General features: G+C 36.2%; 1 protein-coding gene across 4 annotated transcripts in view; it reads right to left on the reverse strand.

Annotated features, from left to right (window-relative positions):
- LOC145666800 (TBC1 domain family member 14-like) overlaps positions 1-26,826 on the reverse strand; it is a 253,386-nt gene that overhangs the window by 44,320 nt on the left and 182,240 nt on the right. For all 4 annotated transcript variants that reach the window (XM_081734360.1, XM_081734363.1, XM_081734362.1 and 1 more), the window contains exons 2-3: positions 8,468-8,597; positions 2,589-2,775 (exon numbers count right to left, since the gene is read on the reverse strand). In XM_081734360.1, the coding sequence (XP_081590486.1) occupies positions 2,589-2,775; positions 8,468-8,597 (317 nt within the window). The remainder of the gene's footprint in view (positions 1-2,588; positions 2,776-8,467; positions 8,598-26,826) is intronic.

A 26,826-nucleotide genomic window follows, 5' to 3' on the forward strand; every position in this document is an offset into this window, starting at 1 on the left:
ATAAATACATAAAGGAGTTTTGGTTGCAAAATCTTTAAAAGCTACTAACATATAGTCAGTTAACTATAGTGCTTCATAAGAAATTATTACTTACAAGATCATTGTAAATTAAGAAAATTATTATAATGACAAATAGGATTTTACACATCATTCATAATTTTATACATCAACCTGCAAAATTTCACAAACATACCCTGAAGTTATCTTGGATTCTATGTTAGATCTTCATTTATCACTATATAATCTTTAGAAAATATACGATACACGGCGCCTACAAATTTAATTTCTGTACGGGTGCAAATATATAATTCATGTAGCCAAATTCCTGGCCTAATTTTGCAATACCACTCTTAGTGTGAATCAAATAAAGGCACTTTCTCTGCATTTATGTAGGAACAATTGTGGCGCGAAGAGTCTCAGATTTTCGCTAGGTGACCCCAAACAATGAAATTGTCACAACAACATTTTCGTACGATAATCTTTTCTTACTATTTTAAAATGGTTTAAGAGAAGTAAGTGAAGCGTTTGGAGTTGCTATTTTGAGATTTTGCTCTATCACGACACAGGTGTACCAGTGGTTTGGGGAATGTCAGAAAGATATAACATCTTTGAAAGACAAAGATACGACTTGTCACCGTTGCGACTGGTATCATCACCATTAGTGCACATCATTCTAGCGAGGAAAGTTTGTTCCCTAGAGGTACCACAGTTCCTTTTGAAAACCAGCATGAGATTGGGTGGAAAGGATGCACTACATGATCCAATTATTTCAAAATAGAGCCTAAGGACACAGAAAGAATATCGTAACAAGTGATAGAAACTGTTTGTCAATATGCTCCCGAAAAGAAAGTCAATCGGCAATTTGGATGTTCTTCTGTAAAAGCTAAACGTGAATTCAGTATCGGAGAGACTACTTCCTTTTCAGTAAAATACAAAATATGGCCACCTTCTCTGGAGGACATGAAGATGGTTATGTTAACTTTATATAAGTTTCGTGGGCGAATTTTTTGGGGAAAATCCGTAAGTCTCCCACAGGCGGATCGCTGATGTGTTCCTCCATCTCTGCATCCTACGATACAGACTATCGAATTTACCGGTGAGTTATCTGTTTACTCACCCTGCCTTCAACCCAGACCTGGGCCCCATTCCACTATTAAAAACTTTGCAACTTTTCACTTTGCGCTTGCTTTGCAAATTTTGCATAGTATAAAGTTTTTCAGTTCCACCATTAATCCTGAAGAACTTTGCAATCAGATGTTGTGCGACCACAAAATTGCAAAGTCTTTTCGAAGTGACAATTATATGTTGAAGTTGATTGTCTTCATCGTGATTAAAATATAAGATCTGTGAAAAAGTTGTTTTGCTTTAATAAAACATATTTCAGTTACTTTTCCCTCAATACCTGAACAAAACGAACGCTACGATTTAGTTATAAATGTAATTTGAAAATGAAATAGAGGCTAAAAAGTTATAACTTAGAAGGATAAAGTTATAACTTAGATGGTTATGCTAACTTTATATGACAGTTTGATGGGCGATTGTTTTTTTTTTGGGGGGGGGGGGGGAGAAATCCGTAAAAGGCTCCCAAAGGCGGATCGCTGATGTGTTGGACGTTTTCTCTTTTGAAATGGAGTAATAATAGTAATTGTGCAATAACTGGAGCGGGTATTGTAAAGTTTCCTAAATTCTCGATTTCCCTAAATTCTACAGCAGTATACAATCATGTTTTCATCCAGAAAATTTTATCCGGGGGAAGGGAGCAAAATCAAAATGTGAGGGGCTACACTAAAACACCATTTGCTAAAGAACGTGCCCTGTACAAGAGTGAGAATGTCACTGTAACTTAATTTCTTAGCTCTGAGGCGCAAAGTCCTCCGCAAGTATGCTGGAAGAAACACTGCATGCACTGTCCTGCAAACAGTTGCCTTTGATACATTCCCTAACTATAAAGAAAAAGACATACTTGTCTTGCTGTGAAGACTTCACTCCGTTTTCTTCATTGTAAAGTCGGTGAAATATGCACCAACAAAAGTTTTACTTGTTCACTTGTCAAGCGAAGTATTCTTTAAATTTAAATAAATTCATATCGTAAAAGTTGATTCTGCCTTTATAGACTTTTTGCGAAATATCACTGCATTTGATGAACATATTAACCATTGAAACGTTTCGTAAACGACAATGGCTCGTACTCAGATATTTCAGTAAAGCGAATGTTTTCTTTGCACATTAGCTTTGTCCTTTTGCAGTTTTAAGATGATGGTGGAACATTATAAGAAATTTCTGTACAGCCTTTGCAAGTTTTCGCATTGCATTTTGCAGAATTTATTTATTTATTTTATTTTATTTTATTTTATTTTATTTTTTTTTGGAACACAAACCTTGCTGCAAAGTGCAAAGCACAAAGTGAAAAGTTGCCAAGTTTAATGGTGAAATAGCTCCTGGTGCCATATAACTCAGCTTTATTACAGAAAAGAATCTTCGGAGTTGACCGTTTGACAGAGCAAATGACGTTGTTGAAGCATACGGGGAAGAAATTGCGAAATTAGAATCAAGAAAGTAAGAAATCTACATCACAGAAAATAGAATACCTTTTTTCCTTGCAGCTTCCACCATTTGCTCATATTCTTGCCGATGCTTCATCTCCTCCTCTTGTGGTTTGGCAGGAAGATTGGGCGGCCGATTTTCTAAGATTAGGGCAGTGCTGCTTGCCACTACATCTACATGCCTCTTACTCACTTTTCCACTAACAGGAGATTCTGGACGACTAGTTTTTCCCTGCAAAGACAATCAATTTAGCTTGTATTTTTAAAATGTGACAAAAAACATATATATGTATCTATAAACAAAATTTCTAGGATAAAACCATATATCTGGCTAAATTAACAATACAAATCTGTGTTAAACTGGTGAGAAGATTTAACGAGTCACAACAACTGAGCCGCGAGATGAACGTTACACAATCGTCACCCACCTCCGCTCTCCTATCTGCCAAATTTATCCAAGAAGGCAGAACTTACGAAAGGCCCTCGAACTCCCCTCTCCCTTTGCACCACCGAGGATATATACATAGGATATACTGTTTAAAGTAAGATCCGAATCACTACTTATGCCTGTATTCAAGGCAACTATCCCATCATGAACCAAGCCCGGGACCACGTGCATTAGCCACAGACCGGTTTCGGTATGCATGGACGGCTTAGCTAAAACAGGTCAATCAATAATAATGATTTATAATACAAACTCATCTCAGTCTGTGAGTAAAACTAATTCCTAATAGTTAACAATCGCTGTTCAGCTACAGCCACTACTTGTCTGTCTTTATTTGAAAATGATTAGTGATGATCCAGAACATGAACGTGTTTTGCTGTTTATTTTTATGACAAGGAATCTATTAAATATAAATATATAAATATGTTTGTAATTACTTTCAAAAATCTAGAAATATTTATTCCATGTCAAGCACAATATAACTTAGTAACTAAGTAATATGGACACGATATACAAATAAATTACATACAACTATTATAGTTTACCTTTTAGGACAATGCAATATTTAATACGCTTTACCATCAACCGACATGAAGCATACCGGTACTTCCTATCAGGTATTATTAACAGGTCGAATCTTATTTAGATTTCACCATTAATATTTGTGTAACTATAAGTTAGTTGGGCAACTAAAAATTTAAAAAATAAACCATCAGAATTTTAACCTATGGCGTACAGCGAGTGGAAGCTTAGGAAACAATTAATAATATAATAGTTGATTAACGTGCTGGGACGTGCTGAAAACGAAAACAGAGCACTTAGTCGTACAATTCAATGTTGTTTTTGTTGGTACAATTAGTACTTGTTGCCAGAACTGTGTAATTTTCTTGCATTATTTCATAAAACAAGTGTATCTGCTACGTAATATTTAGATTTATCATGTAAGCTTTCGTGAAAATTTATGAATATGTGCAATTCAAAAATGTTCAACTAAAGGGTGTTATTTTATCTCAAGCCTGTAAAAGGTGCCTCTTTTCCATTTATGATTACAGAAGGTCATTTCGGCTTATGGTAACGAATTCAGAATCCGTTCGAAGTTCAAAGACCTTCGAATGTGCACGGCTGTCGACGACCCAACGCTCGTCTGAATACGAAGAACCCATAAAAATCCATTTATCTTGTTCATTATAACTTTGGAAATATTCCACAGGAATAATAAAACAAATTGATCAAAGTACCAAATTAATAACACTTGTGTAACAGTTTCGGCAATGCAACACCGCCTTCTTCGAACATAACGTGTATGATGAAGTCGATGTTACATTACCGAAACTGTTACACAAGTATTATTAATAGATATTTGGTGCTTTGATCAGTTTTAATACAAATCCATGGAATGTTCCTAGAGGGGATTTCATGAATGTCCATTTCACGTGTCATTCGCTCCATGTACGTCACTGCTTACTTCTTCCTATGACTGAATGTCTTGTTTCGGTGAATTGCAACGCTAAATACACTGCTGCCACACAAGGATGGAATATCATGGCGATATAGTGGTTCCAAAATGTTCATCTGATAATAAGCTGAATTGATTTTAACCTTTTGGTCCACTTTGTGTAGCTTAAGTTTCCAATGATAGCAGTAATTATGAACCATCATGAAGCCGCGTAGAAAACTTTCCACATATTCACATTCTGACAGATACACCCATGTCTCATCCAGAGTCATTACTAACTCCCACCTGACCACAGAAGGATGGCATTTATACAGCTTTTGATTGTTTGTTCTTCTCTTCTTGGAATGCGAGAGAATATGTACTCGAGCCTTATGCTTCTTTACCAGATGTAAATTAAGCCTAATTATGCGATTTACGGTTGCGGCGGAACGTTGTATTGTCTTTGCTATTGTGCTTTGAAACGGTGGATTTTCACGTCGCGCCACGGAAAGCACTCTGAACCACATCGAGGGAACGCCCGGGCCTACGATTTCAATATTAGAGGGCTTAGCCAACGTCCATTGCCATAGAACGAAACCAGTAACCGATAGCGATCAGTGGATTTTTGCACACGATTCTGCGTCTCACAACAACATACCAAGACTACAACATTCTATCGAAACAACAAGTGGTTCAAATTTACTTCCGGTTTCAAAACTAATTTTTGTAGAGCAAAAACTGTAAAAAAATCAAGAAGCGGATTTTTGCAATCGATTCGGAGTCCCAAGAATACAGCTGCGAAGTTCTATTCAAATTGGAAGTGGTTAAAATTAGCCATTTCCAGTTTGAAGATTTATCGCCATAGAACGAAAACAATAATAGATAGCCAGAATTTATTTTATTATTATTATTATTATTATTATTATTATTATTATTATTATCTTATACAATTCAGTGTTTAAAAAGAACATAACATTACTATCGACAACACACTACCGAAAGATGAAGTGGTTCAGATCTTCTACTACTTTCGGTTTCAATACTGATTTCTATAGAGCGAAAACGGTAAGAGATATCCAGATGTTTTTTTTTTTTTTTTTCAATCGATTCAGCTTGACTTGAATAGATTTCCTCTTCCCTGTTAACCTTCTGTTTAAGCTGGACGTACAGGGTGTCCAATATACAATGCAACCCGGAGTTTGCGATACCGGTAGTAGAACATTTGAACCTGAAGTGATACACGAATAATGGTTATATCAAAATGAAGCCTTGTTCATGCATATATTTTTAAACTGGGAAGCAACGATTGAAGTACACTAGGAACCATACAGTGTTGCCAGATGTAACCAAAGGTGTAAATCTTTTTTTTTTTTTTTTTTTTTTTTTTTTTTTTTTTTTTTTTTTGCGAAACGTGTAAATTGACTCATAACTCATACGTATGGATGTTCTGTCGTTAATTTTCAGTTTGTTTAGTTGGAGTGGCTTGGAAACTATGGTGCAGAAAAAAGAATTTTTTATTTCCATCGATAAGTAATCGGATGAGGCCTCTGTAAGGGGGAACTAGGGAAATCGTAGTTTTCATTAACACTGAATTGGCAACTTTGCTTATGTTTCAGTGCATCAAAAGGTGTGTTAAGGATTTATCTACATTATGCAATTCCTGAAAACAATGAAAAACAAACTTTGAAATTATCATGATAAAACGTTTACTTACATGCACACGGCAAAACTGCTGCTATCAGAAATGAGTTACCAGCTCTACAGATGCTGGGAGTGTCCCCTATTTTGATTCAAACACTGGTTTACACGTTTCATCAGGTTGGCAGCAACTTTACGAAGATTAGAAGTGTTAATGTTCTCAATGACACTGCGAATGTTCGTTTCCAGGTCTTGAATAGTTCGAGAATTGTTCTTGTATACCTCTTGCTTCAAATAACCCCATAGAAATGAATAGCAGTGTTGCCGGGTGCATGTAAGTAAAAATTTTATCATGATAATTTCAAAGTTTGTTTTTAATTGTTTTCAGGAATTGCATAATGTAGACAGATCCTTAACACACCTTTTGATGCACTGAAACATCGGCAGGGTTGCCAATTCAGAGCAGTGGCGTAGGGAAGGGGGGCCAGAGGGACCGCCCCCCAAAGGGGTCCGACAATGTACTTTGGTACTTTGATGTTTGTAATTTTTTATATATTTTTATGTTTATATATTTTTTGTAATTTTTCTATATGTACGTATAACAGCACTTGTCCCCCCCAAACACACATCCTGGCTACGCTACTGATTCAGAGTGTTAATTTATGAAAACTACGATTTCCCTAGTTCCCCCTTACAGAGGTTTCATCCGATTAGTTATCGGTGGAAACGAGAAATTCTTTTTTTCTGATCCATAGTTTCCAAGCTACTCCAACTAAACAAACTGAAAATTAACGACTGAACATCCATACGTATGAGTTATGAGTCAATTTACGTTTTGTAAATAAATAAATAAATAAATAAATAAAAAATTACACCTTCGGTTACATCTGGCAACACTGTGTGGTTCCTAGTGTACTTCAATCGTTGCTTTTTAGTTTAAAAATATATACATGAACAAGGCTTCATTTTGGTATAACCATTATTTGTGTATCACTTCAGATTCAAAAGTTCTACTATCCCGAACTCCGGGTTGCACTGTATATTGGACACCCTGTAGTTCAAATTAGCCATTTCAGGTATCAAAATTTACCACCATAGAACAGAAATGGTAATAGATAGCGATGAACTGTTGTCTGCAATTGATTCACGTTGTCAAGAGAACATATAATCACAACCAAAAAGCTCTTACCAAAACCGGAAGTAGTTGAAATAAAAACGTCCAGTTTCAATACTGATTTCTATAGAGCAACAGCGGTAAAATATATCGAAATGCGGTTTATTGCAATCGATTCTATTTGCCAAGAATAGGTTCCATATTTTCAGTTATCTTTTATTCAAACCGGAAGTGGTTCGAATTAACCATTTCCGGTATCGAAATTTATCACCATAGAACAGAAATGTAAACGGATTTTGGGAATCGATATAGCGTCTCAAATATACAGTACATATAATCGCATCTTCCAACATGATATCGAAACCGGAAGTGGTTGCAATAAATTATTTTTGGTTTCAATCTTTATCTACATTGAATAAAATCAGTAAAAAATAGCGAGTGATGGCTTTCTGATATGGATTTAGATGAGATCTTTGAGTTTTACGTCCCACGGTTATGCCGATTAGGTTAAAGGAGACGGTGATTATGAGAAATGAATGAAATGGTGAAATGAAGAAAGTGGGAGGAAACTGGAGAACCCCGAGAAAACCCACGCACGCGGTGTTTGTCCACCACAAAATTCACTTGGCGGGAGCAGGGTTTGAACACGGGACCCCATGATATGGATTTAGAGTCCACGGAACAGGTTCTTTAATCTACTGATCTTATTACTTTACTGCAACCAGTAGAAACAATACTTCTTAAAAAAAAAAAAAAAAAACGGTTTCTTTAAGTACATTTTTCATTATAAATTTCATATAATACATTATCAAACAGTAAAAATAAGCAATTTTATTAAGCATAAATTGTGAAGTTTAACATTACAAAAGTAAAATTTATACTCTATATCTACTTAGAGCACTAAACTTTTTTCCTCTTTTGAGGAACTCTGCGTACTTGCTGCTTGCAAGAATCGAGATGGAACTATTTATTTTAACTTCCCAGTTTTCCAACATTGGTAGAAAATCCAAACACTACCAGTATGAGAGAAAATCCGCCCAGGTGCTTATTTTACTTTCAAACAAGGGGAAAATGACAGGGTAAAAGGGGACTATTATCCTATTTTTGAGAGACCAACAAACAGCACTGACATTCCTTGGTACGCCTACGTGTGGCTACAGCATTCTGAACATGTAAGTAAATAGGTCTACTGCAATATTCTTAAAGATAACTGCACGAGCTAGTTGCAAGTTCTTCAAGACGCAATGGAACACTCTACACAACTATATTTTTATTATTATTATGAAACTTACTTGAGAGTCTTCGATTGTTTGTGTTGGATCCTTGGTAGATCCTGTGCGTGGAGGTATTCTTCCAAAAAATTTCCAACTGGGAGTACTATTGTTGTGGGCATCTTTAGAAATCTTCCATACAAACAAGTTTCTGAAAAAGAAAGAAAGAAGCCACACATTAGTACGCTCATTAATGTGAATGTAGTTTGCTGATATTATTTTCTTTTAAAAACATATAAAAATGGACCATTTAAGCACATTTTGCCGCAAACGTTGCCAAATCTAAAGAAGAGAAGTAAAACAAACAACGAATACAACACCGCTACTGCAAAGCAATGTGAATCATTTATACAAAGAGAAATATATATATATATATATATATATATATGATAAATTTTATTTATTGGAGGTTGTAGTTTTACATATATACCTATATAAACGCTTATATAGAGAGCGAATATTCATGTGAATTTCGTTAACGCTTTTGTAGTCGATATCACCTAATGATTTAAGCCTGTATATGAAAAAAAGCTTCGTGACGGGCCAACATGGCCATAGATACCGAAAGTCCAGAAATCTAATTCCTAATCCTAAATACTATAAATAGACTGGTGGAATAATGATGTGGGAGAAAACGAAAGAACCCCGAGAAAACTATGCCGTTTCCCTGCAAACTAATTTGGCATCAGCTTGAACCAGGAGTTCCTCGCAACTCCCTGGAATTTCGTATCACTTTGTTTTGCCATAAGAAAGGTGACCAGTCAATACTAAAGAAATTTCACAATCAACATAGCCCACATACAATTTTACAGTTTGAACCTATTTGTAAGCTATGAAAGTTTACCTGCTATACAGTATTCACATTTAAAACATTAAATTTTACACATGGAGTAATTAATATCTCTTGAAAAAGCCACGATTCTCTGTCAGCATTAAACTGATATTCCAAAATTACATTGTTACAGATTTTTCATATACTATTAATTTTATTGGAAACACTTAATTATTCATAGTTTAATTTATTATTGACATCAATATTGGATGTGCAAGAACATTAAAATGCAAAATGGTATGGGCATCACGCATGTCAAAGCAATCGATGACGCAAATACACACACACACACACATGCCTCAATATGTGTGAGCATATGTTATAGGTAATAAACATTGATGGTGTTATCAACATTCATTTACGATATAATAACCTTCATTATAATTCATTTTACAATGTGTAATTAGTTCAATATTTCGTTCCGTGCTCTGTCCATATTGATCAACATAAATTAACTATGAATCATTGGATTTTTTTCATTCTTTTGTGGGTGGTGGCTAATTTCACATTCAAAGGCAATTTACTTGGATAAACTTGAATAAATAAATAAATAAAAAGAAACCTGAAATTTCTTTCCCTTTCTTTCTCCCCATATATCTAATATGCAGGCCTAATGTTTCTTTATAATACGGTAAATAAGAGAAGAAAAATAACCACGTTTCAGAGCTTATTAATCGCAAAATACGCGTATGTATACTTAGGGATTTTGATTTTAGCGATCACATTAACAGCAAACAACGCTATTTGCTGTAAATAACTGCTAACAAGGGTATAATAGTGCCATGACATTTGAAGGTCCCTTTTTTATATAGTAGTTTACAAATTAATCTGACAAAATAACGCAAAAATCAAACATTTATTGTAGTAAAGAGTCTGATCCTGAAATACGTACTTATGTTTTAAACTATCAGCATGTTTCCATTTTAAGCAAAGCACACATATGAACAAACAATTTCAAATTTGCCCAGTTTATTTTAGGTTTTTACCTAGTTAAACCAAATAAAACCAATTTCTGATATATATGTTGTCGATATAGTCCAGAACAACGAAAAAGGAAAGAGTGTATAGGTTCCATGCTCTATTAGGCTTCCTTTGAACAAAATGAGAATTACAGGAACGACCATACACATTTTTTTAAAAAATAAAACAGTTTAATTTCACAGCTATGTCCTATAGGTTAAAGAAGTGGTTCTCAACCAGTATGTCGCGAAATTTTAGCATTTTAAAATCATGAAGCATTTAATAATTACTTAAAATCAATTCTGAGACTGACTACTAGACAACGCCTTCAGCAGCAGCAACAATGTTCAGTACTACATAGCGTGTGTCAATATTTGGTAGAAACTTACAGGCGTACACTATTATTATTAATAAAGAAGCCACAATTGTGTCGCGATGTCGAAGTTACTAAAGTGTGTCGTCAGTCTAAAAAGGTTTGGAACCACTAGTTTAAAGGACTGCCAATTTGGTGAAATGAAGAAATTGGTAAATGGAAAATGCAAGAACCACACACTTGCATGATCTGGAATCGAACCTACGATAATTAATACCGTGATCTGATTATAAATATATCAACGAGACGAAGTTCTGATTATAAATATATAATGGAGTCAAATCCAATCATGTTCGTTCTGAAAACACTGGCACTTCGCTTGCAACTACACAGTATTGCTCCCGGGATCCGAACGTCTCAGAACCCGAACAACTGGAACGAGAACGAAAATTTCGAGAAATTTTGCCTAAGAATACGAATGTTGCTTTAGAATCCGAATTCCCAGCACGTTATGTTTCTGTGTACATTTCCTCTACGCTTGGGTCATCCACGTGGCCTTTACGAGGTGCACACCGAAAGTACGTGCTGTTTCATTTTAACTTCCAAGAACAAGGAAATACAGGGAACTAACCAGTATCTGTTTCTTAACAAACTCTCCCTCTATATTGATACATAGTTGCCATCATTCCATCCATTTTGTGTAGCATGTGGCATGGTCATCCTTGGGGGTATGTTTCACATATTTGAAAATAGTACTTTCCAAGGATTATCTACTGGCAAAATGGTGTCCACGAAGAGAATCCTTGAGGTTTTGGAACAACTAGAAGTCGTTCGGAGCTAAATCTGGTGAGTTGGGTAGGTATGGCAAAGTTCAAACTGTGGTCAGCCAAGAATGTCACAACATTAGCACGGTGTGGCGGTTTATTGTCCACGTGGAGGACGAAATTGTCATCTGTGGTCGTTTCTTAGTCAAATTTGGCAAAAATTCTGTATCCAAAAGTGACGAAAATACTCGTACTTTCGGAACAGGATGGGACAATATTCCTCCCTGGAAATCCCAGAATATAGCGTGCAGCACCTTCACATTCAATGCCACCTGGCGAAAATTTTGGTGGGCTTCTTGTGGCAATTGTGAATGTGTGTGTTTGCACTGCATCGACTGCCTTTTTATTTCTGGGTTAAATAATGGAATCTGTGATTCATCCATAGTCACAACACTTTACAGGAAATTGCGTCCGTCTCTTTTTAAGCGTGTTAAATTTGCAACATTTGATCGAATATTCTCCCTTTTTGATTGTCTTTAAGAAGCATTTGTGGAAAACGGGGAGAAGAAACTTTCCTTTGTCCAAGTTCGTTTGCATGTATTACTATTTCCATTGTTCGCTCCGATGTATCACAAATTTGCTGTATAGTAACACGCCTTCCTTCTATAATGAAATTTTCAACACAGGCAAGATTAGCGTTGATGCTGTTTTTGGACGTCCAGACCTCTGCTCATCTTTCACCTCGTTTGTCTTGCTTTAAACTCACGCACTTCCTGTTTTCTGCAAGAGCGCTATTGTCACGCACACACCCTCCCATTAGCAATGAATATCGGTTGCACAACATCCAGTTTCACAATTACCCGTTGCTCTTCGACCGAAAATTTCACGTCCCCAGGGAGCCAGAAATGGTTAGAAACATGTCTTAATCGTTCAGGCATTATGACTTAACTGCTGCCACCTAGTAAACAAAAACTACACTGCTTAGAGACGAAGGATGGAGGCCCGCCGCCGCCGCAGTTGCTTTTGTGGACTTCGGAACAAATCGGCACGTACGCATACTTTTAGTGTGCACCTCGTATACCTGTTTTGTATTATTAAACAACTTAGTGAATTCGCCATAGTTCCTTAAAAAGTTCATTTTTATTGAAACATTACTAATATTTTACCTTCAAATCTACTGTATTTAGCCTACTGTAAAAATCATTTGAATTTGTGGAACCCAGAAACGGATGAAGCTAGTATTAAAAGGCATTATACAGGGTGGCCCAAAAGTAGGTACACAGTTCTACAAAGTATGGCATTTCAGTTTATTAAGAAGTTAGTTTATTCCTTCTGTTTATTCTAAGCTTAAGGTATGAGTGAATACCTGTTGTATTCTGTTTCAATAAATAAATAAATAAATAAATAAATAAATAAAAGAGATTAAAACAGATAATAAACTGTAAATCACTGCCTGCATGGATAACAATAAGTAAATTATATAAAATGCCATGAGCCGGTCACTACGGGACTGTATACTTACTTTTGGGCCACCCTGTATTTTAATACTGTTACAATCACCCATTACTTCCATGGATTGTAAACAAACAAGGCCCAATTAATGTGAATTTAAAAAAAAAAAACTTTAGGTTTTCGACAGTATGAGTTGTTGAGTTATATTGTCGAAAACTGAAAGTTTATTATATATATATATATAAAGCCTTTATGTCGAAATATCTTAGAAAAGTATAGCCTTCATTTTGTTTACGAATTACGCAAACTGCTTACGCGAATTAACACGAAAGCTACAGGAACGTTTTCTCGTCAATGCACTACATTTCCTACATTATAGTTGTGCTTCTTTAATCCCCGCCCCCCCCAAAAAAAAATCCAATAGAATAGGGGAGGAGAATCACAGCAACTTTCGTATCGTGTACTTGACCTTGTAAGCGATTCTCACGGGTTATTTTCAAGGTCTGATGAACAGAAAGTATCTGGGTTTGTTTATGTTCTTGCAAGGAATACGACAAAAAAATTCAAATCTAATTCCTCTATTATAAACCGAAGAATGCTGTCCCAAGAACGTTGTACTTCTAACTAGAGTCAGTTCATAACAGAATACTTCAATCTCCCACTCGCTGTCTCGACGCCTGGACATAAATGATAAACTTACGACTATAACATCTCCGATACGATTAATTATTTTTTTATGTAACACACTTTTAACATTATCGTGATCATTAGCAGTGATAGTCACAGAATTTCATGAAGAGAGAGGTTCAAGCAAAGAAGTTCATATGGTTTCAGGACTTACGATATTCTAATAACAGGGGCGTTCAAGTTAATCCTGGACTTTTTTCACAGGTTTAAAATCGAAAAGGTTAGAAAATCGAGCAGGGAAAGGATTTATAAGATTTCGTTTCAATTTGGTACTTTTGAAGGTGAAAGGCTGGAAAAGCGTGTAATAAACAGAATTGGTGGCTTACGTAGTTGTGATTGCATACTGTTTACATTTAGAACAATGATGATGAGATCTTGTTTTAAATTGTATTGGCTTATTGACGATATGTGGTATTTAGTATTGCTAGTATTTACATTAACAATATAAGTATATATGACACATTGCATGTAGTCATGTGTATATATAGAAGACAAATCACCTGAACAGGTGATGCCGAAAAAGAAGTTGTGATATAGAAGACAAAGGCTCTTTTTTGAGGGAGAGGCTGCATTTTGCATCCTCTTGCATTTTGTTTTAAAAAATATATGTCCAAACATGTCTTTGAGGATGTGAACTGTGGTACCTTTTAGTACTGCAAACCTTACCATGCTGGAGATAAACTACTGGAGACCCGAATAACATTTTGTTGTGCAAAGTTTGTTTCGTGTAAGTTTCAGTTGCAATGTCAAACGGTTTTCTTGCAATTAAGTTAAGCATTTAGAGAAAGGAGACGTGATGTAGAAGACAAACGCTCTTTTGTAAGGGCAGTCTTATGTATCCTTTTGTATTGTTTAATATATGACCAAACATTTCTTGAGGATGTGAACTGTGGAACATTTTGAGTACTGCAAGCCTTAGCATGCTGGAGATAAACTACTGGAAAGCTGAATACAAATCTTGTTGTGAAATGACATTAGACTGAAGTAATTTTGTTTCTTTCGGTTACAATGTCAAACTACTTTCTTACAACTGAGTCAACCAATTTTCCATTTCCCTGCAGGTATTTTAAAAAATCACATTAATCTTAGGGTAACATTGCTAATAACAGAACTGTATCCTAGTTATTTTTCCAAAAAGAACAAGTAGAATAACATCTAAAATTTATGATGAAACTTGAAGAATTAGGTATTCTTCTTACCGAATCTGTTAGAATTACTAAAGAAAAATTCCTTACAAAAAATCTCTTCCTGCACAGAATTTCCCGTCTTGAAAGATTAGGCAGAACGGGAATTCTCGTTTTGCCTAAAGATAGATAATTTAAAATATTTTCTACAAATTGCTGGAGGGCCTTTAGGCAGAACACGAAGACACCATTAAGAAGGGGAGCAGCAAAATCTGACGTCACAGAGCATCTGGTTGGAAATGACTGAACTGTGTGTTCATCTTTCATGTAAAAAAAATCTCCTTTACCTTTACACAGAAGTAAAATTATATTAAAAAATAGTGTTTCATCTCTTTCAGACTCTCACCAGACTGATTGCAATGTAGTAAAAAATTCATCCAGAAAATATGTTTGTGTAATAATGAACCTCTCACGGTCTTTCTTCAAAATATTCTTCGCGACTTAAATTGCATTGTTTTCTCTGCGCTACTGCCATGCCCACTCACTTTGAAAATGAAATTTCGTTAAATAAATCAACAGTATTGTCACTAATATATATGACTATTTTCAGCATGATAATATTACGTTTGTGGAACTTTACCCAGGAATCAAATTTGGATCCGACTAGTTGTCCTTTTTAGCTATAAGGATGTTCCACATAAGTTGATTCAAGTAAGTATCTTTATCTTTTGAATTCTCTTACGCCTTTGTTAGGAGAGAACACTCTAATAAAAAAAAAAAATGAAATGGAATGGAATCTTTCAGTTTAACGTCCCACGATTATGCCCTTTTGGGTATGGGAGATGCATGATTAAAGCAAGTGGAAGGAAATGAGAGTACCCCAAGGAAACTCACGGACACGATGTTGTCCACCACAAACTTACTTAGTAGGAAATCGAACCAGGGAGCCCAAGCACCAGAGGAAAACGCTCTACCATTGAGCCACCGTGCCACCCATGCTAATAGCAAACATACTCATAAAATATAATAGTATACCTAAGATAGTATTCAAAATTCGGGATATTTCTCATATACCCTTCCAGAAATATTTGGAATTATATTTTGGTTTACTACTTAGCTCATAACAATAGTAATGATAGTGGAGGTAAGATTGGGCTGAGTTTTATGTGGAAATGAAATAAGATCTCTAAATTAATGTTTTACGTTTATGTCATTCTAAAGGATAGTAAATGGAGTGAATTAAGGTTTAAACAAGTGATCAAACAGGAGTGAAACGAGAAAACTGAGAAAACGATGTTGTGCACCAAAACTTATTGGAATCAAAAACAAGACTCTTTGTATCAAAGAATAGCGATGATGGGATTATTTTTTTAAGTTTAACATTCAAGTATTTAAATCATTGCTCATATTCAGATTGAGTGTAAGAATTCTTATTCCTGAGCGCATTCTTCTCTCTCCGTCTTTTATTGTATTTATTTTTTAACGTCTGAAAATTCTATTATTAATGGTGAACTCTTGTCCCTGTATTCAAGCAGATGCCACTAGCACTGTAACTTTCTTAGTAGATTGCTTAAAGCGATGTCTTTAAAGTACATAGAAGCAACAGGTTTACGAGTCGCGTGATCAAAACTCATTCCTTCTTACGTTCTCAAACATTTTCTTGTCTGTTTTCAAGACAAAAAATTGGCTGCCATACACAAAAATATGCGCAGACTACAAATGAATAATGCATACTACTCAGAATAGATACGAAACGAAATGTCAATTTAGAATCTTGAAATATCAACCTTTTCATACATCCATTCACGCGTAGCACGACACTTTTTAGGTTGCTTTTACAGAGTATGAATATAATGATATCTTTGTAGCAAAGATATACATAGTTTAGTCATCCTGATATTATTTTTGTTGATCGGAATGAGCTGCTCTTGTCCGAATGATTCTATCGTTTATTCTCCTCCTTATGTTGACCAATTCTGTTGGGTTTCAGATTTACTTTGTAAAAATATTAAGGGTTGCTTAACCATTTACAAAAATAATTAACTACATATTTACCGCTCTTTTTGCTTCTGATCTAAAAATTGGATTGACCTTCTTCAAATACAAGGGTCGTTCAAGGTTGACTGGGATTTTCGTACGTAAACAATCGATGAATAGCCGATCATGATGAAAATTGCGCGTGACGTAAAGTATTCCTTCTCGAGTAACTAGCGTCCGGCATGACGTATTTGGAGCATGCGCAGCAGTTGCAGCGAACATGGCGGCAAGCAATGTGTCTGTGGCTGTGGAACAGCAGCGCGAAATCAAATTTCTTGTGAAGGAGAAAGTTAACCAGCTGAGATTTTCAGAAGATTGCAAGCACAGTATGGTGAACAAACGATGTTACGGACAAAAGTGTACGAATGGTGTGAACAGTTTCGCGAAGGACGGGAGTTGGTGACAAATGAAGCGCATGGACCTATTACCCCGACTGCAGTCACACCAGTGAATGTCGCACGTATTGAGCAAATGATACCCAGTATTACTCCGTGGTGCTGTACGAAAGTCCATTCAAAGAAAAGACCTGGAATGTTGTCTAGAAATGTCATTCTTCTCCATGACAATGCCAGTCCTCACACGGCCAATGTGACAACAACTCTGGCTGAAATGCGCTGGAAAGTTCTTTCCCATCCCCCTACAGTCCAGATTTAGCCCCCAGTGATTATCATTTGTTTGCACCCCTTAAAGACCATCTGGGAACCAAGTTCTTTCTACGCCAAAGGAATCCGGGAGCTGCCACAACGATGGCAACGGGTGCCTCGATGCACACAGAGAATACTTTGAAAAGCTGACATAGTTTGGTGCTTCTTGTGATATCTGTTTCCTCTGAAGAAATAAAAGTCCCGGTCAACTTTGAACGGCCCTTGTAGTATATTCATAAATATAACAAGAGTTACAAAATTTTAGTTTACAGCCGACAGATAGGCGCCTCTATTTGATCACAGGCTATGAGAGTTTGTGGTGGACAACATCGAGGCCGTGGGTCATCTCGGGTTCTCTAATTTCCTTCCACATTTTCATTCTACAAAATATTTCAGAATCATTAATTTTCATTAATCATCGGCTCTGCTTTAGTCTAGAAGGCATAACTGACGGACATAAAATTAGTTATTTCATTTTCATTTCACGGTCGACTGGTAGAGAATGGTGAAGATCCTGGTCTTCAATGCTCTACAGGAATAAATTATAAAGAAAGTATATTAAATTTGTACAATTGGAAACGCACTTGCCTTCAATCTATACATGGAAACCACGACCATCCATACAACACATACCCATATTAGACTTTTCAGAAGAATTTTATCGTTTACATGGAAGAACTGAGGAAGACAAAACAAAAGAACGAATCTGAGAAGGAACTGGACAATGGACTTCCTTCAATGTGAGTTTTACCTCATCTTCATATGCTTAGCTCATGTATTTACTCACATTTCACTCCTATGTTTAAAAGGACTGAGTCCTCACCGGAAATTAAACTCGGAATAAAAGTGCATGTTAATTATTTCATTTTTCGGAAGTTAACTATAACTCACTATAATTCACTGACAGCGTGAGAGACTGCAAACAAATGAATTTGAAATTAAGAAAAGACAAAGATGAGCGTTGATGTGAAAGTAAGAACGAGTTGATGCTTCATGAATTTACTTTTCAGCTTAGCAAGGTCACAATAACTTAACAGCTTAGAAAGTCAAGAATGGTTCGTCACAATGGAAACGCGCCACTCTACCTGTCGTGTGCCAAGTCGAAGTCAAGTTTAAAAATTAATTAATTAATTTACTACAAAAATACAAAACGTGTCCTACTGTCCAAAATAGGGTCCGAACTATTACTACGTGTCTGGTGAGTCACTGAATTTATTTTGTCGAGTGGCTGCTATTGTGTTTACGTGGTGTTGTTAGTTGACTGGAGGATGGGTGGTTTTCTGCACAATTCATTTCTCGTTTCGTTTTAGTGGCCTCGCGTAGCGCAGTCGCTAACGCTCTCGTCTTTGGCGCGAGCGGTTCAGGGTTCGATTCCCGGTGTGAACACTAGGTCGACCATCCTGAGTGAGGTTTTCCTCATTCACACCAGGAAAATGCCGGAATAGTACCTAACATAATGATCACAGGTCACTTTCTTCTTTCCCCATTCCTTTCTTCCTCACCAATTCTCCAGAAGAGTATGACCGTCGAGGAGAGTCATCCCTCATACGTGACGGGCTAACATTGTCATAGTTGCTGAATCGTTTCGTTTTATTATTATATTCGAGTATTATGATTTAAAGAGGAAAATGAAAACACCAGAAAAATCGCTACAGAAAATAATTCTGTCGGAAATTTTATATAAAGTATTGATATTTTGTAGATTGATTGATTGATTATTAAAGTTTAATGGGGATGTCAGCAGCGATGCTTTGTTCCCGTCACGATAAGGCTAATGACTGACACGTGCTGCATATTAAACATTCAAAATAAAACCTCTAAAAAGAAGTGTAATTCTCATATAAATTCTACAAATTACAGTAAGTAAAAAAAGTGACCACGAAAAGGCTAAAAGGATAAATAATAAAATATGAAAGCAGCAGTCTTAAACGTCATGTGGAATCTGAGCAATCTAGAATAATGTGTCAGATACTCAGTGGGACGATACAATCTTTACCATATAGTCAGTGCCATACACTAGATGAATAGTGTCCGATACGCAGTCGTAGAAATTCTGTAAAGATTAAATACCCTACGGCGTATCCGTATTTAATGTTAATGTTTTTTTTCTTTTTTAATATTCTTTGATGTATAAAGCTATTTTATGTAAGACAATTAAGTTAGCAGCCATCTGGATGGTGAAATGTTTGGTCCCATGTTAAATAATTTTACATATTCGACACAAATCGACTTAAACTATGTACCCAATTGCTCTCAGGCATATTTGAATGGTTTGAACTTTTACTTTTGTTTTGTTGAACAATAATGCACCTACAAGAAACTTTGCGTAAAAGCAGTACCTCTGACAACACTACCATATAAGCGCTTGAACTTGATAAGCTTGGCCCAATTTCTGTTAAGATTGGGAATAATAATAATAATAGGGTCTAGGGTCTAATAATAATAATAATAATAATAATAATAATAATAATAATAATAATAATAATAATAATATAGAACAATTTTTAGTTTTACATCCCTTGAGTATTCCCGGCCAGCTGAAGGAAACGGGTGCTTAGAGAAAGTGAACGATCATGAAATAATTGATGGAATGGGAATATAAGCAAGGAAACGGGAGAACCCCGAGAAAACCCGCGCATACGATATTATCACAAATGCACATGGAATTGCGATAGAACTAGAGACTCATTCCACACCTCAGACGTGAGGATTCTACAACTGAATCGCCATGCCCACTACTAGTAGTAATAATTACAATAATTTCGTAGAAACAACAAGTATCAGAATAAAACCAGTTCGACATAATTCAAACCAGAATCAATTCAGCCATCCTATGGATACGTTATTTGAAAATTACTGATTAATTTTCTTTGTTTCACGTCCTTGTGCAACACTGACATCATGATGAACAGTATCTATTATTTACGTGGGCTACAAACAATCAAGACTTTGGATAAACTGCAGTTGATGGTTCACCAAATTTCATGCAAAATCACAGTCCTGAAAAATGGGCCTTTCCCCACACTCTATCTCACCTCCATCAGAACTAGAATTTCTGGCTACTTCAAACCTGTCAATTATATTATTAAATAGTTTCGGAAAACACTTTTACAAATGTATGCAATTTTATCAACACGATAGCAGTGGGAAATGAAAAACACGAAGACATGTGGTCCTGTGTTCGATTTCTGGTGGGTCAGCATTCAAAATTTGAACGCAGTATGGTGTTCGGATTTCACTTTGAACTGCAAACCCACATTTCATATAGCCTCGGTGCTGAAAAAGACGCTAAACTTTAGTAAAAAAACAACGAAGATTCAGTTCCACAACACAACTTACTGTCTCATCAATCACATGTATGGAAATAAATTAAGCTTAATACACACATACGGCTTGTTTGAAGCAGTTTACTTGAACTTAACGAACAGAAACTAGGTGTGGTAGCAAATTAAGGAAATGCCACAGGTGCTCACAAAACAAACTACAGAGAAAATGTGTCACGACGACCGGAAGCCGTGGATTTAAAAGAAAGTTTTTCATAGAATCGAGGAAGTAATAAACTTTTTCTGTTTGTTTTCATTTCTCTTAATCACTCTAAAAAACGGCCATAACGCATATGCTACCAACGACCGAATGGCACACAAATCTCCTGCCTTTTAGATACGAAAAATACATGGAACTGAGCTTATTTTTTTTAAACATCTCTGTTAGTTTAATAATATAATAATAATAATAATAATAATAATAATAATAATAATAATAATAATAATAATTATAAATAAATAAAACAACACTAGTTAGAAGTAATTATATTATTTATCATATGATAGTTCCTGAAGGTAATTTTATAAATTATTATTTAGATCATTCTGACCGAATAACTTATTGAAGAAATGCGTTACTCAACTGTTACAGATTCAGCGTAACGAACACCTTCATCAGACATATTATGATCATCAATTGTTACAACGCTAAATCTGCAACATATTGGCACACATTTCTGTAACTGTAGGAGCGGCTGTGGTAGTTCAGTGGCAGAGCGCTCCCCAGTAATTTGTGATTCCCTAGTTCGATCCCAAATGTCGCCAGTGGACTTTGTCGTGTACAAACATCGTATGCATGTTTTTTTAGTGTTCTTCCATTACTTCCCACTTTATTCATTCTACCATTATCATTGATCTCAATATCACCGTCTCCCTTAGCCTTCGTGCATAATAATGGGATGTTGAAATAAACAAGTAAATATAACTCTAGTACTTCGTGCAGAGTTGTATTGATCTGAATTACAAGGAAAGCATGTTAATCTACAATTAGTTATGGTTAAACGTTCTGGTTTACAGGGCGAAACAGTTTTTAGTTCTCTAATATGATTCATGTATAACAAAAACAGTCCAAAGACAAGATTAGACACATACCAATCGATAAATCTCACTCAGCGGAACAAAATGATATGGATGACTGTACATCATCATGTGTAATTTTTGAGAAACTTGACACAATCAATTATTTTGTAAGCCTAAAAAAAATCGATGATAATCACGCCATCTATTAAGATGAAACTGATACTGAAGTATACCCTCTTCAAATTTTTCGTTAATAACATTAACAAGACGACAGTCCATAATATGGTTAATTAGATATAGCGCAAAATTATGATTTCTTCTTAAAGTTGAATTTTTGTTCAATTATAATATCGTCCAAAGATGAGACAAATATGCCAATGAATAAATGACAAAAACGACACACTTGAGAGGAAATTCTCAAGCAAAGTTTTCGAGAAAATTGACGAAAACTAATTTGCAAAGTATGTCCAGATATGGGCTCGCCCACCGGGCTATGTCCCGCTGCACCTTTCGAAACATCACATTATAAATAAAAGTGCAAGTTTGTTTCATAATAAATTCCAACAGTTATTGGTAAAGAACCCGTGAAAGGTACAGGGCGCCCTTGCGAAACCACACCAAAGATAAACGACTTTATTTATTTTTCTCTATACCACAGTTCTGTACAATAAACGCATTTAGTTACTGTTGGTAAAGAACCTGTGAAGGGTACAGTGGGTACCTGTGAAACAACACATAGCTAAATGGTTTTAGTTGTTCTTCTGTATACCAGTTTTGTATAATAAAATTCATATAGTGACTGCTGGTAAAGAACCAGTGAAGGGTACAGTGAGCTCTTATAAAAGGCGGCCTGCGAAATATCACATTATAAACATTTTAAAAATTCTTCTGTATACCAGCTTTGTATTATGAATTCATACAGTTGCTATTGGCAGACTACAAGTAAAAAGTACAATCAACTTTTAGAAAATATGTATAAAGTTACGTATCTGTGAAACAAAACATTTATAGTACAACCAGTAAGCAGTCTAAGCACTTAACGTGTAGGTCTATTTCACAAGATAAAACAGGATTTTTTTTCCTGCTGCTACTCATTCAGTGCCAAAAAACTTTCAGAAACTAAGTGCAATCGATTATAACGCAATTTAAACCAATCAGGTTTTTTTTTTTAAAAAAAAATTTCTTTATTTACAAAGTTGATTGTTTTTGTGTGTTCTAGGACACTGCTCGGATAATCAGTGTCTATTATAGCTATTTCTAAACCACAGCCATATTAATTTGTTGGTATATTTAGCTTCATTTTGTTTGCCAAAAATTATATTACAAGAATTAGAGAGAGTTCCTCTGGCAAAAGGTTTATACAGTTTACCTATTTACGTTACTAAAACAATTTTGGTGACTTTAATATATAAAATGGCTCTCATACAATTCGTATTTGCGTTTGTATGGGCGTTTTGTGGTAGACTTGCCCACCGCACTTGTTCAGAGGTGGATCTAGGTGGAAACTGGAAGGGGCAGCCAGAATCCAGGCTATGGTAGATACTAGTGCTGTTGAATTTTTGTGACATTTGCGGTTTTCGGTTTTTGAGAAAACCGATTTTCTGAAAACCGAAAACCGCAAATGCGATTTTCAAAACCGAAACCGCAAAAGCGGTTTTCAAAACCGAAACCGCAGATGCGGTTTTCAAAACCGAAACCGCAAAAGCGGTTTTCGAAACCGAAACCGCAAATGCGGTTTTCCAAACTGAAACCGCAAATGCGGTTTTCCAAACTGAAACCGAAAAAGCTCTTTTCGAAAGCGAAAGCCGCCCAAAACCGTGTTTGCGGTTTTATAAGGGATTGTCCTTTTCAAAGCAGAAACAATGTTTGCTGTTTTTAATTACACCTTTTAAGAATTGTGAAAGCATCTATCGATCGAGACAAATGTATTGATTTATATGTGTGTTTTAACTTTTTTTATTTGCTGCAAGACTATTATGGTAATATGTGCAGCACAGTGCGAAAGGGATAGTTCGATGGTTGTACAAGTCACAGCTGAATTAGGGTGACAAATACTGACGTTCGATCCTTTTTTTTTTTTAAGTTATTTCTTTGACGACACTCAATGTACTTTTCGGCTGCAGGGAAGCAAACTGGACCCCACCTGATTTTCATATATGTTGTAAATTAAACCACACCAGGATCACGAATCTGAAGGAATTTTGACATTTCGAATGTCGGAACTCGAGATATTCGAACATAAATTGACTATGGAAGCAAACTGGACCCCACCTGATTTTTATATATTTTGTAAAGTAGACCACAAGGAACACGTATCTGAAGGAATTTTGACATTCCGAATTTCGGAACTCGAGAAATTCGAACATCAAGTGAAAACGGAAGCAAACTAGACCCCAAGTGATTTTTATATATTTTGTAAACTTAACCACGAGAAACACGAATCTGAAGGAATTTTGACATTCCGAATTTCGGAACTCGAGATATTCCAACATAAAGTAACCAGGAAGCAAAAAGGACACTATTTGATTTTTATATATTTTGTAAACTGGACCAAAATTAGCAATTATCTGAACGAATTTTGACATTCCGATTTCCCGATCTCGAGATACTAGAACTTATACAGTAGTTTTATGTAATATATATAAAAGTAACGAAGAAAGTTCTGTCGCTTTTTGACCTATCACTTAGAGCATCGATATGTCACCTAAGACGTATCTGGAAGATCAAAAATAGTACCCATCAGTATCAATGACCTTCTGCCAACGTTCGGGATGGGCATGGATTCCTTCGCGGTAGAACTTGGTTTGCCGTGAAGCGAAGAAGGTATCAAGTGCATTTAGCACCTCTACTACGGAGTTGAACTGGAGTCCTCTAAAGTGAGTGTCCAAGGAAAGGAACAGGTAATAACCGACGGTATAATGTCCGGACAGTATGGCGGATGCAATAGTGTTTCCCATCCAAGGTGTAGGATGGTGTTCCGGCTCATTCTAGCTATGTGGGGCATAGCGTTGTCCCGTAATGGGGAAACCCCTTAGCGATTGAGAAGTGTTGGCTCCAGGGTTTTGAGTTTTTCTTGAACACGGCTCAACTGCTGACAGTAGACAGTTGCATTGATGTTCTTCTCTGACCGCCCGGTAGCAGTTCCCGATGCACGATGTCGTGAGCAGTCCACCAAACACACAGGAGGACTTTCTGCTGCATTGCTGATTTCAGCTGTTTTGGAACCGGTTCATGGGATTTTAACCAATGATGACGGCGCCATGGAGCTTCGTACAGGACCCAGTTTTCATCACATGTCAACATCCTGTCCAGAAATGGCTCCTTCCTCAGACGAGACAGCAAAGAATCACAAGTGTCTGCACGCGTAGCCTTCTGGCCCGGAAACAAATCATCTGGGACACATAGACCCAACTTGTAGTGCTTCCCAAATTGATGGAGGTGCTGGCGAATGGTTTCTCGACTAACATTGAATGTTAGCACCAGTTCCTCACATGTTTGTTCGGCTCAATTGCTACCTGAAGATCCTCATTTTGTACATGTGTTGGTCTTCCGGCACGTGTGGTGCGTCTTTCGTGAGTATTTCGTCACCGTTCTTAAACTTGCTAAACCACCCTTGCACTGTCTGCGTAATCACGACACCCTCACCAAAGGCCTGAGGTATCTTCCGCCCCGCTACAGTGGCGTTTGATCCAAGTTGGAACTCGTACAGCATACACGCCCCTATGACGCTCTGTGGAGGTTCCATATTCACTCCGTCCTTACATACGTTTACGTTGTAACTGAACTTCCACAACCAGTTAGAATGTCGGATATACCCACACCAACAACTGACCTTCGCCTTATCTCCATTCGCATTCAACTCACGGTATGAGGGTCAATTTTACACAGAACTCCACAAAAAGCGACAGAACTTTCTTGGTTACCTTTATATATCTCACAGGACATAATATGTTTCGTATAGAGAATATTGTGTTTTTTTTCATATAGCGTCTATATTACGTAAACTTTCAGTTTTAATATCTCGAGTTCCGGAGGTCGGAATGTCAAAACGCCTTCAGATTCGTGTTCCTCGTGATCAAGTTTACAAAATATATAAAAATCAGGGGAGGTCCAATTTGCTTCCCTGCATCCTACTTTTCAAACGAAACAGTTTTCCAGAGTGTACATTTTGCTTCAAACTCAGTTCTGCCCTGGCTAAGAAACGTAAATTCGCTTCTATAAGAGTCTTTAAAGTTACACTTGAAATTGTCGTTCGGCATTCTTGTAGCTTGTGAAGGCATGAATAATTCAATTATGTTTGTTACAACATCTACAAACGAATATTCATTCGTATAGAACCTCCAATACATTACATAGAAAACACATGAACTATACAAAGAAAACCATTGTGCATTAGAGCAGATCTCTTATTAGCAAATGATTCTGCACACGCGCACTGCTCAGACAGCCCAGAGCCTGAGCCTGAGCGCGAGTCCAAATTTAACTCAATCGCGATTGAGATTGTCAAAGGTGTAGCGGTTTACGTTGAATATACCATACCAACACTTTATCAACTAAGTCCTCTTAGATTTTTCTCCAATCCCAAAAAGCGGGTGGTTTTTCGTGATTAAGATATGTTTAAGCGGGGGACGAATATATAACCTGAAAATCGGGTGGTACCCGCTAAAATAGGGTAATAAGCCAACACTCAATAGAAATAAGGTATATCCCTATTTAAGATCACTACACATGCAACTCATGAAATTCAATTTGAAATATCATCCACTTAGACTAACATCTTTTATATTATTATTACTCTTTCCCCATATTTTTAAAAATAGTACTGCCACTCTTTCTTTTGTTAACAAAAAGGCACCATCTCCCTTTCTTAATATAAAGAAAGAGAAAAGAAAGAAAGAAAATCTCTATCGCAATACACAATTTTATTGTTGATTTGTTGCTACTCCGATAAATGTGAATGTTGTGGTTTTGCATGTGTCGACTGGCTTCTTATCGCAAGTCCCAGACACCTGCAATAGTTTATACTAGACGGAAACACCGATCATATTTTATTCTGTATCTTTTTACTTCCCAATAACGATAGCCGTGCCTCTTTGAGAAATTGCAACTTTTTTTTTTTTTTTTAATTCTGCCAATTGTAAAAGTATAGAATTTCCCTACACTTTAGAACATTTTAAGAAAAAATAACTTCTTTTCCTTCTGCAAATTTTGATCATTTTTCCCT

Source organism: Thermobia domestica, chromosome 12 (assembly GCF_964235325.1).
Source record: "Thermobia domestica chromosome 12, izTheDome1.hap1.1, whole genome shotgun sequence".
Classification (NCBI taxonomy): domain Eukaryota; kingdom Metazoa; phylum Arthropoda; class Insecta; order Zygentoma; family Lepismatidae; genus Thermobia; species Thermobia domestica.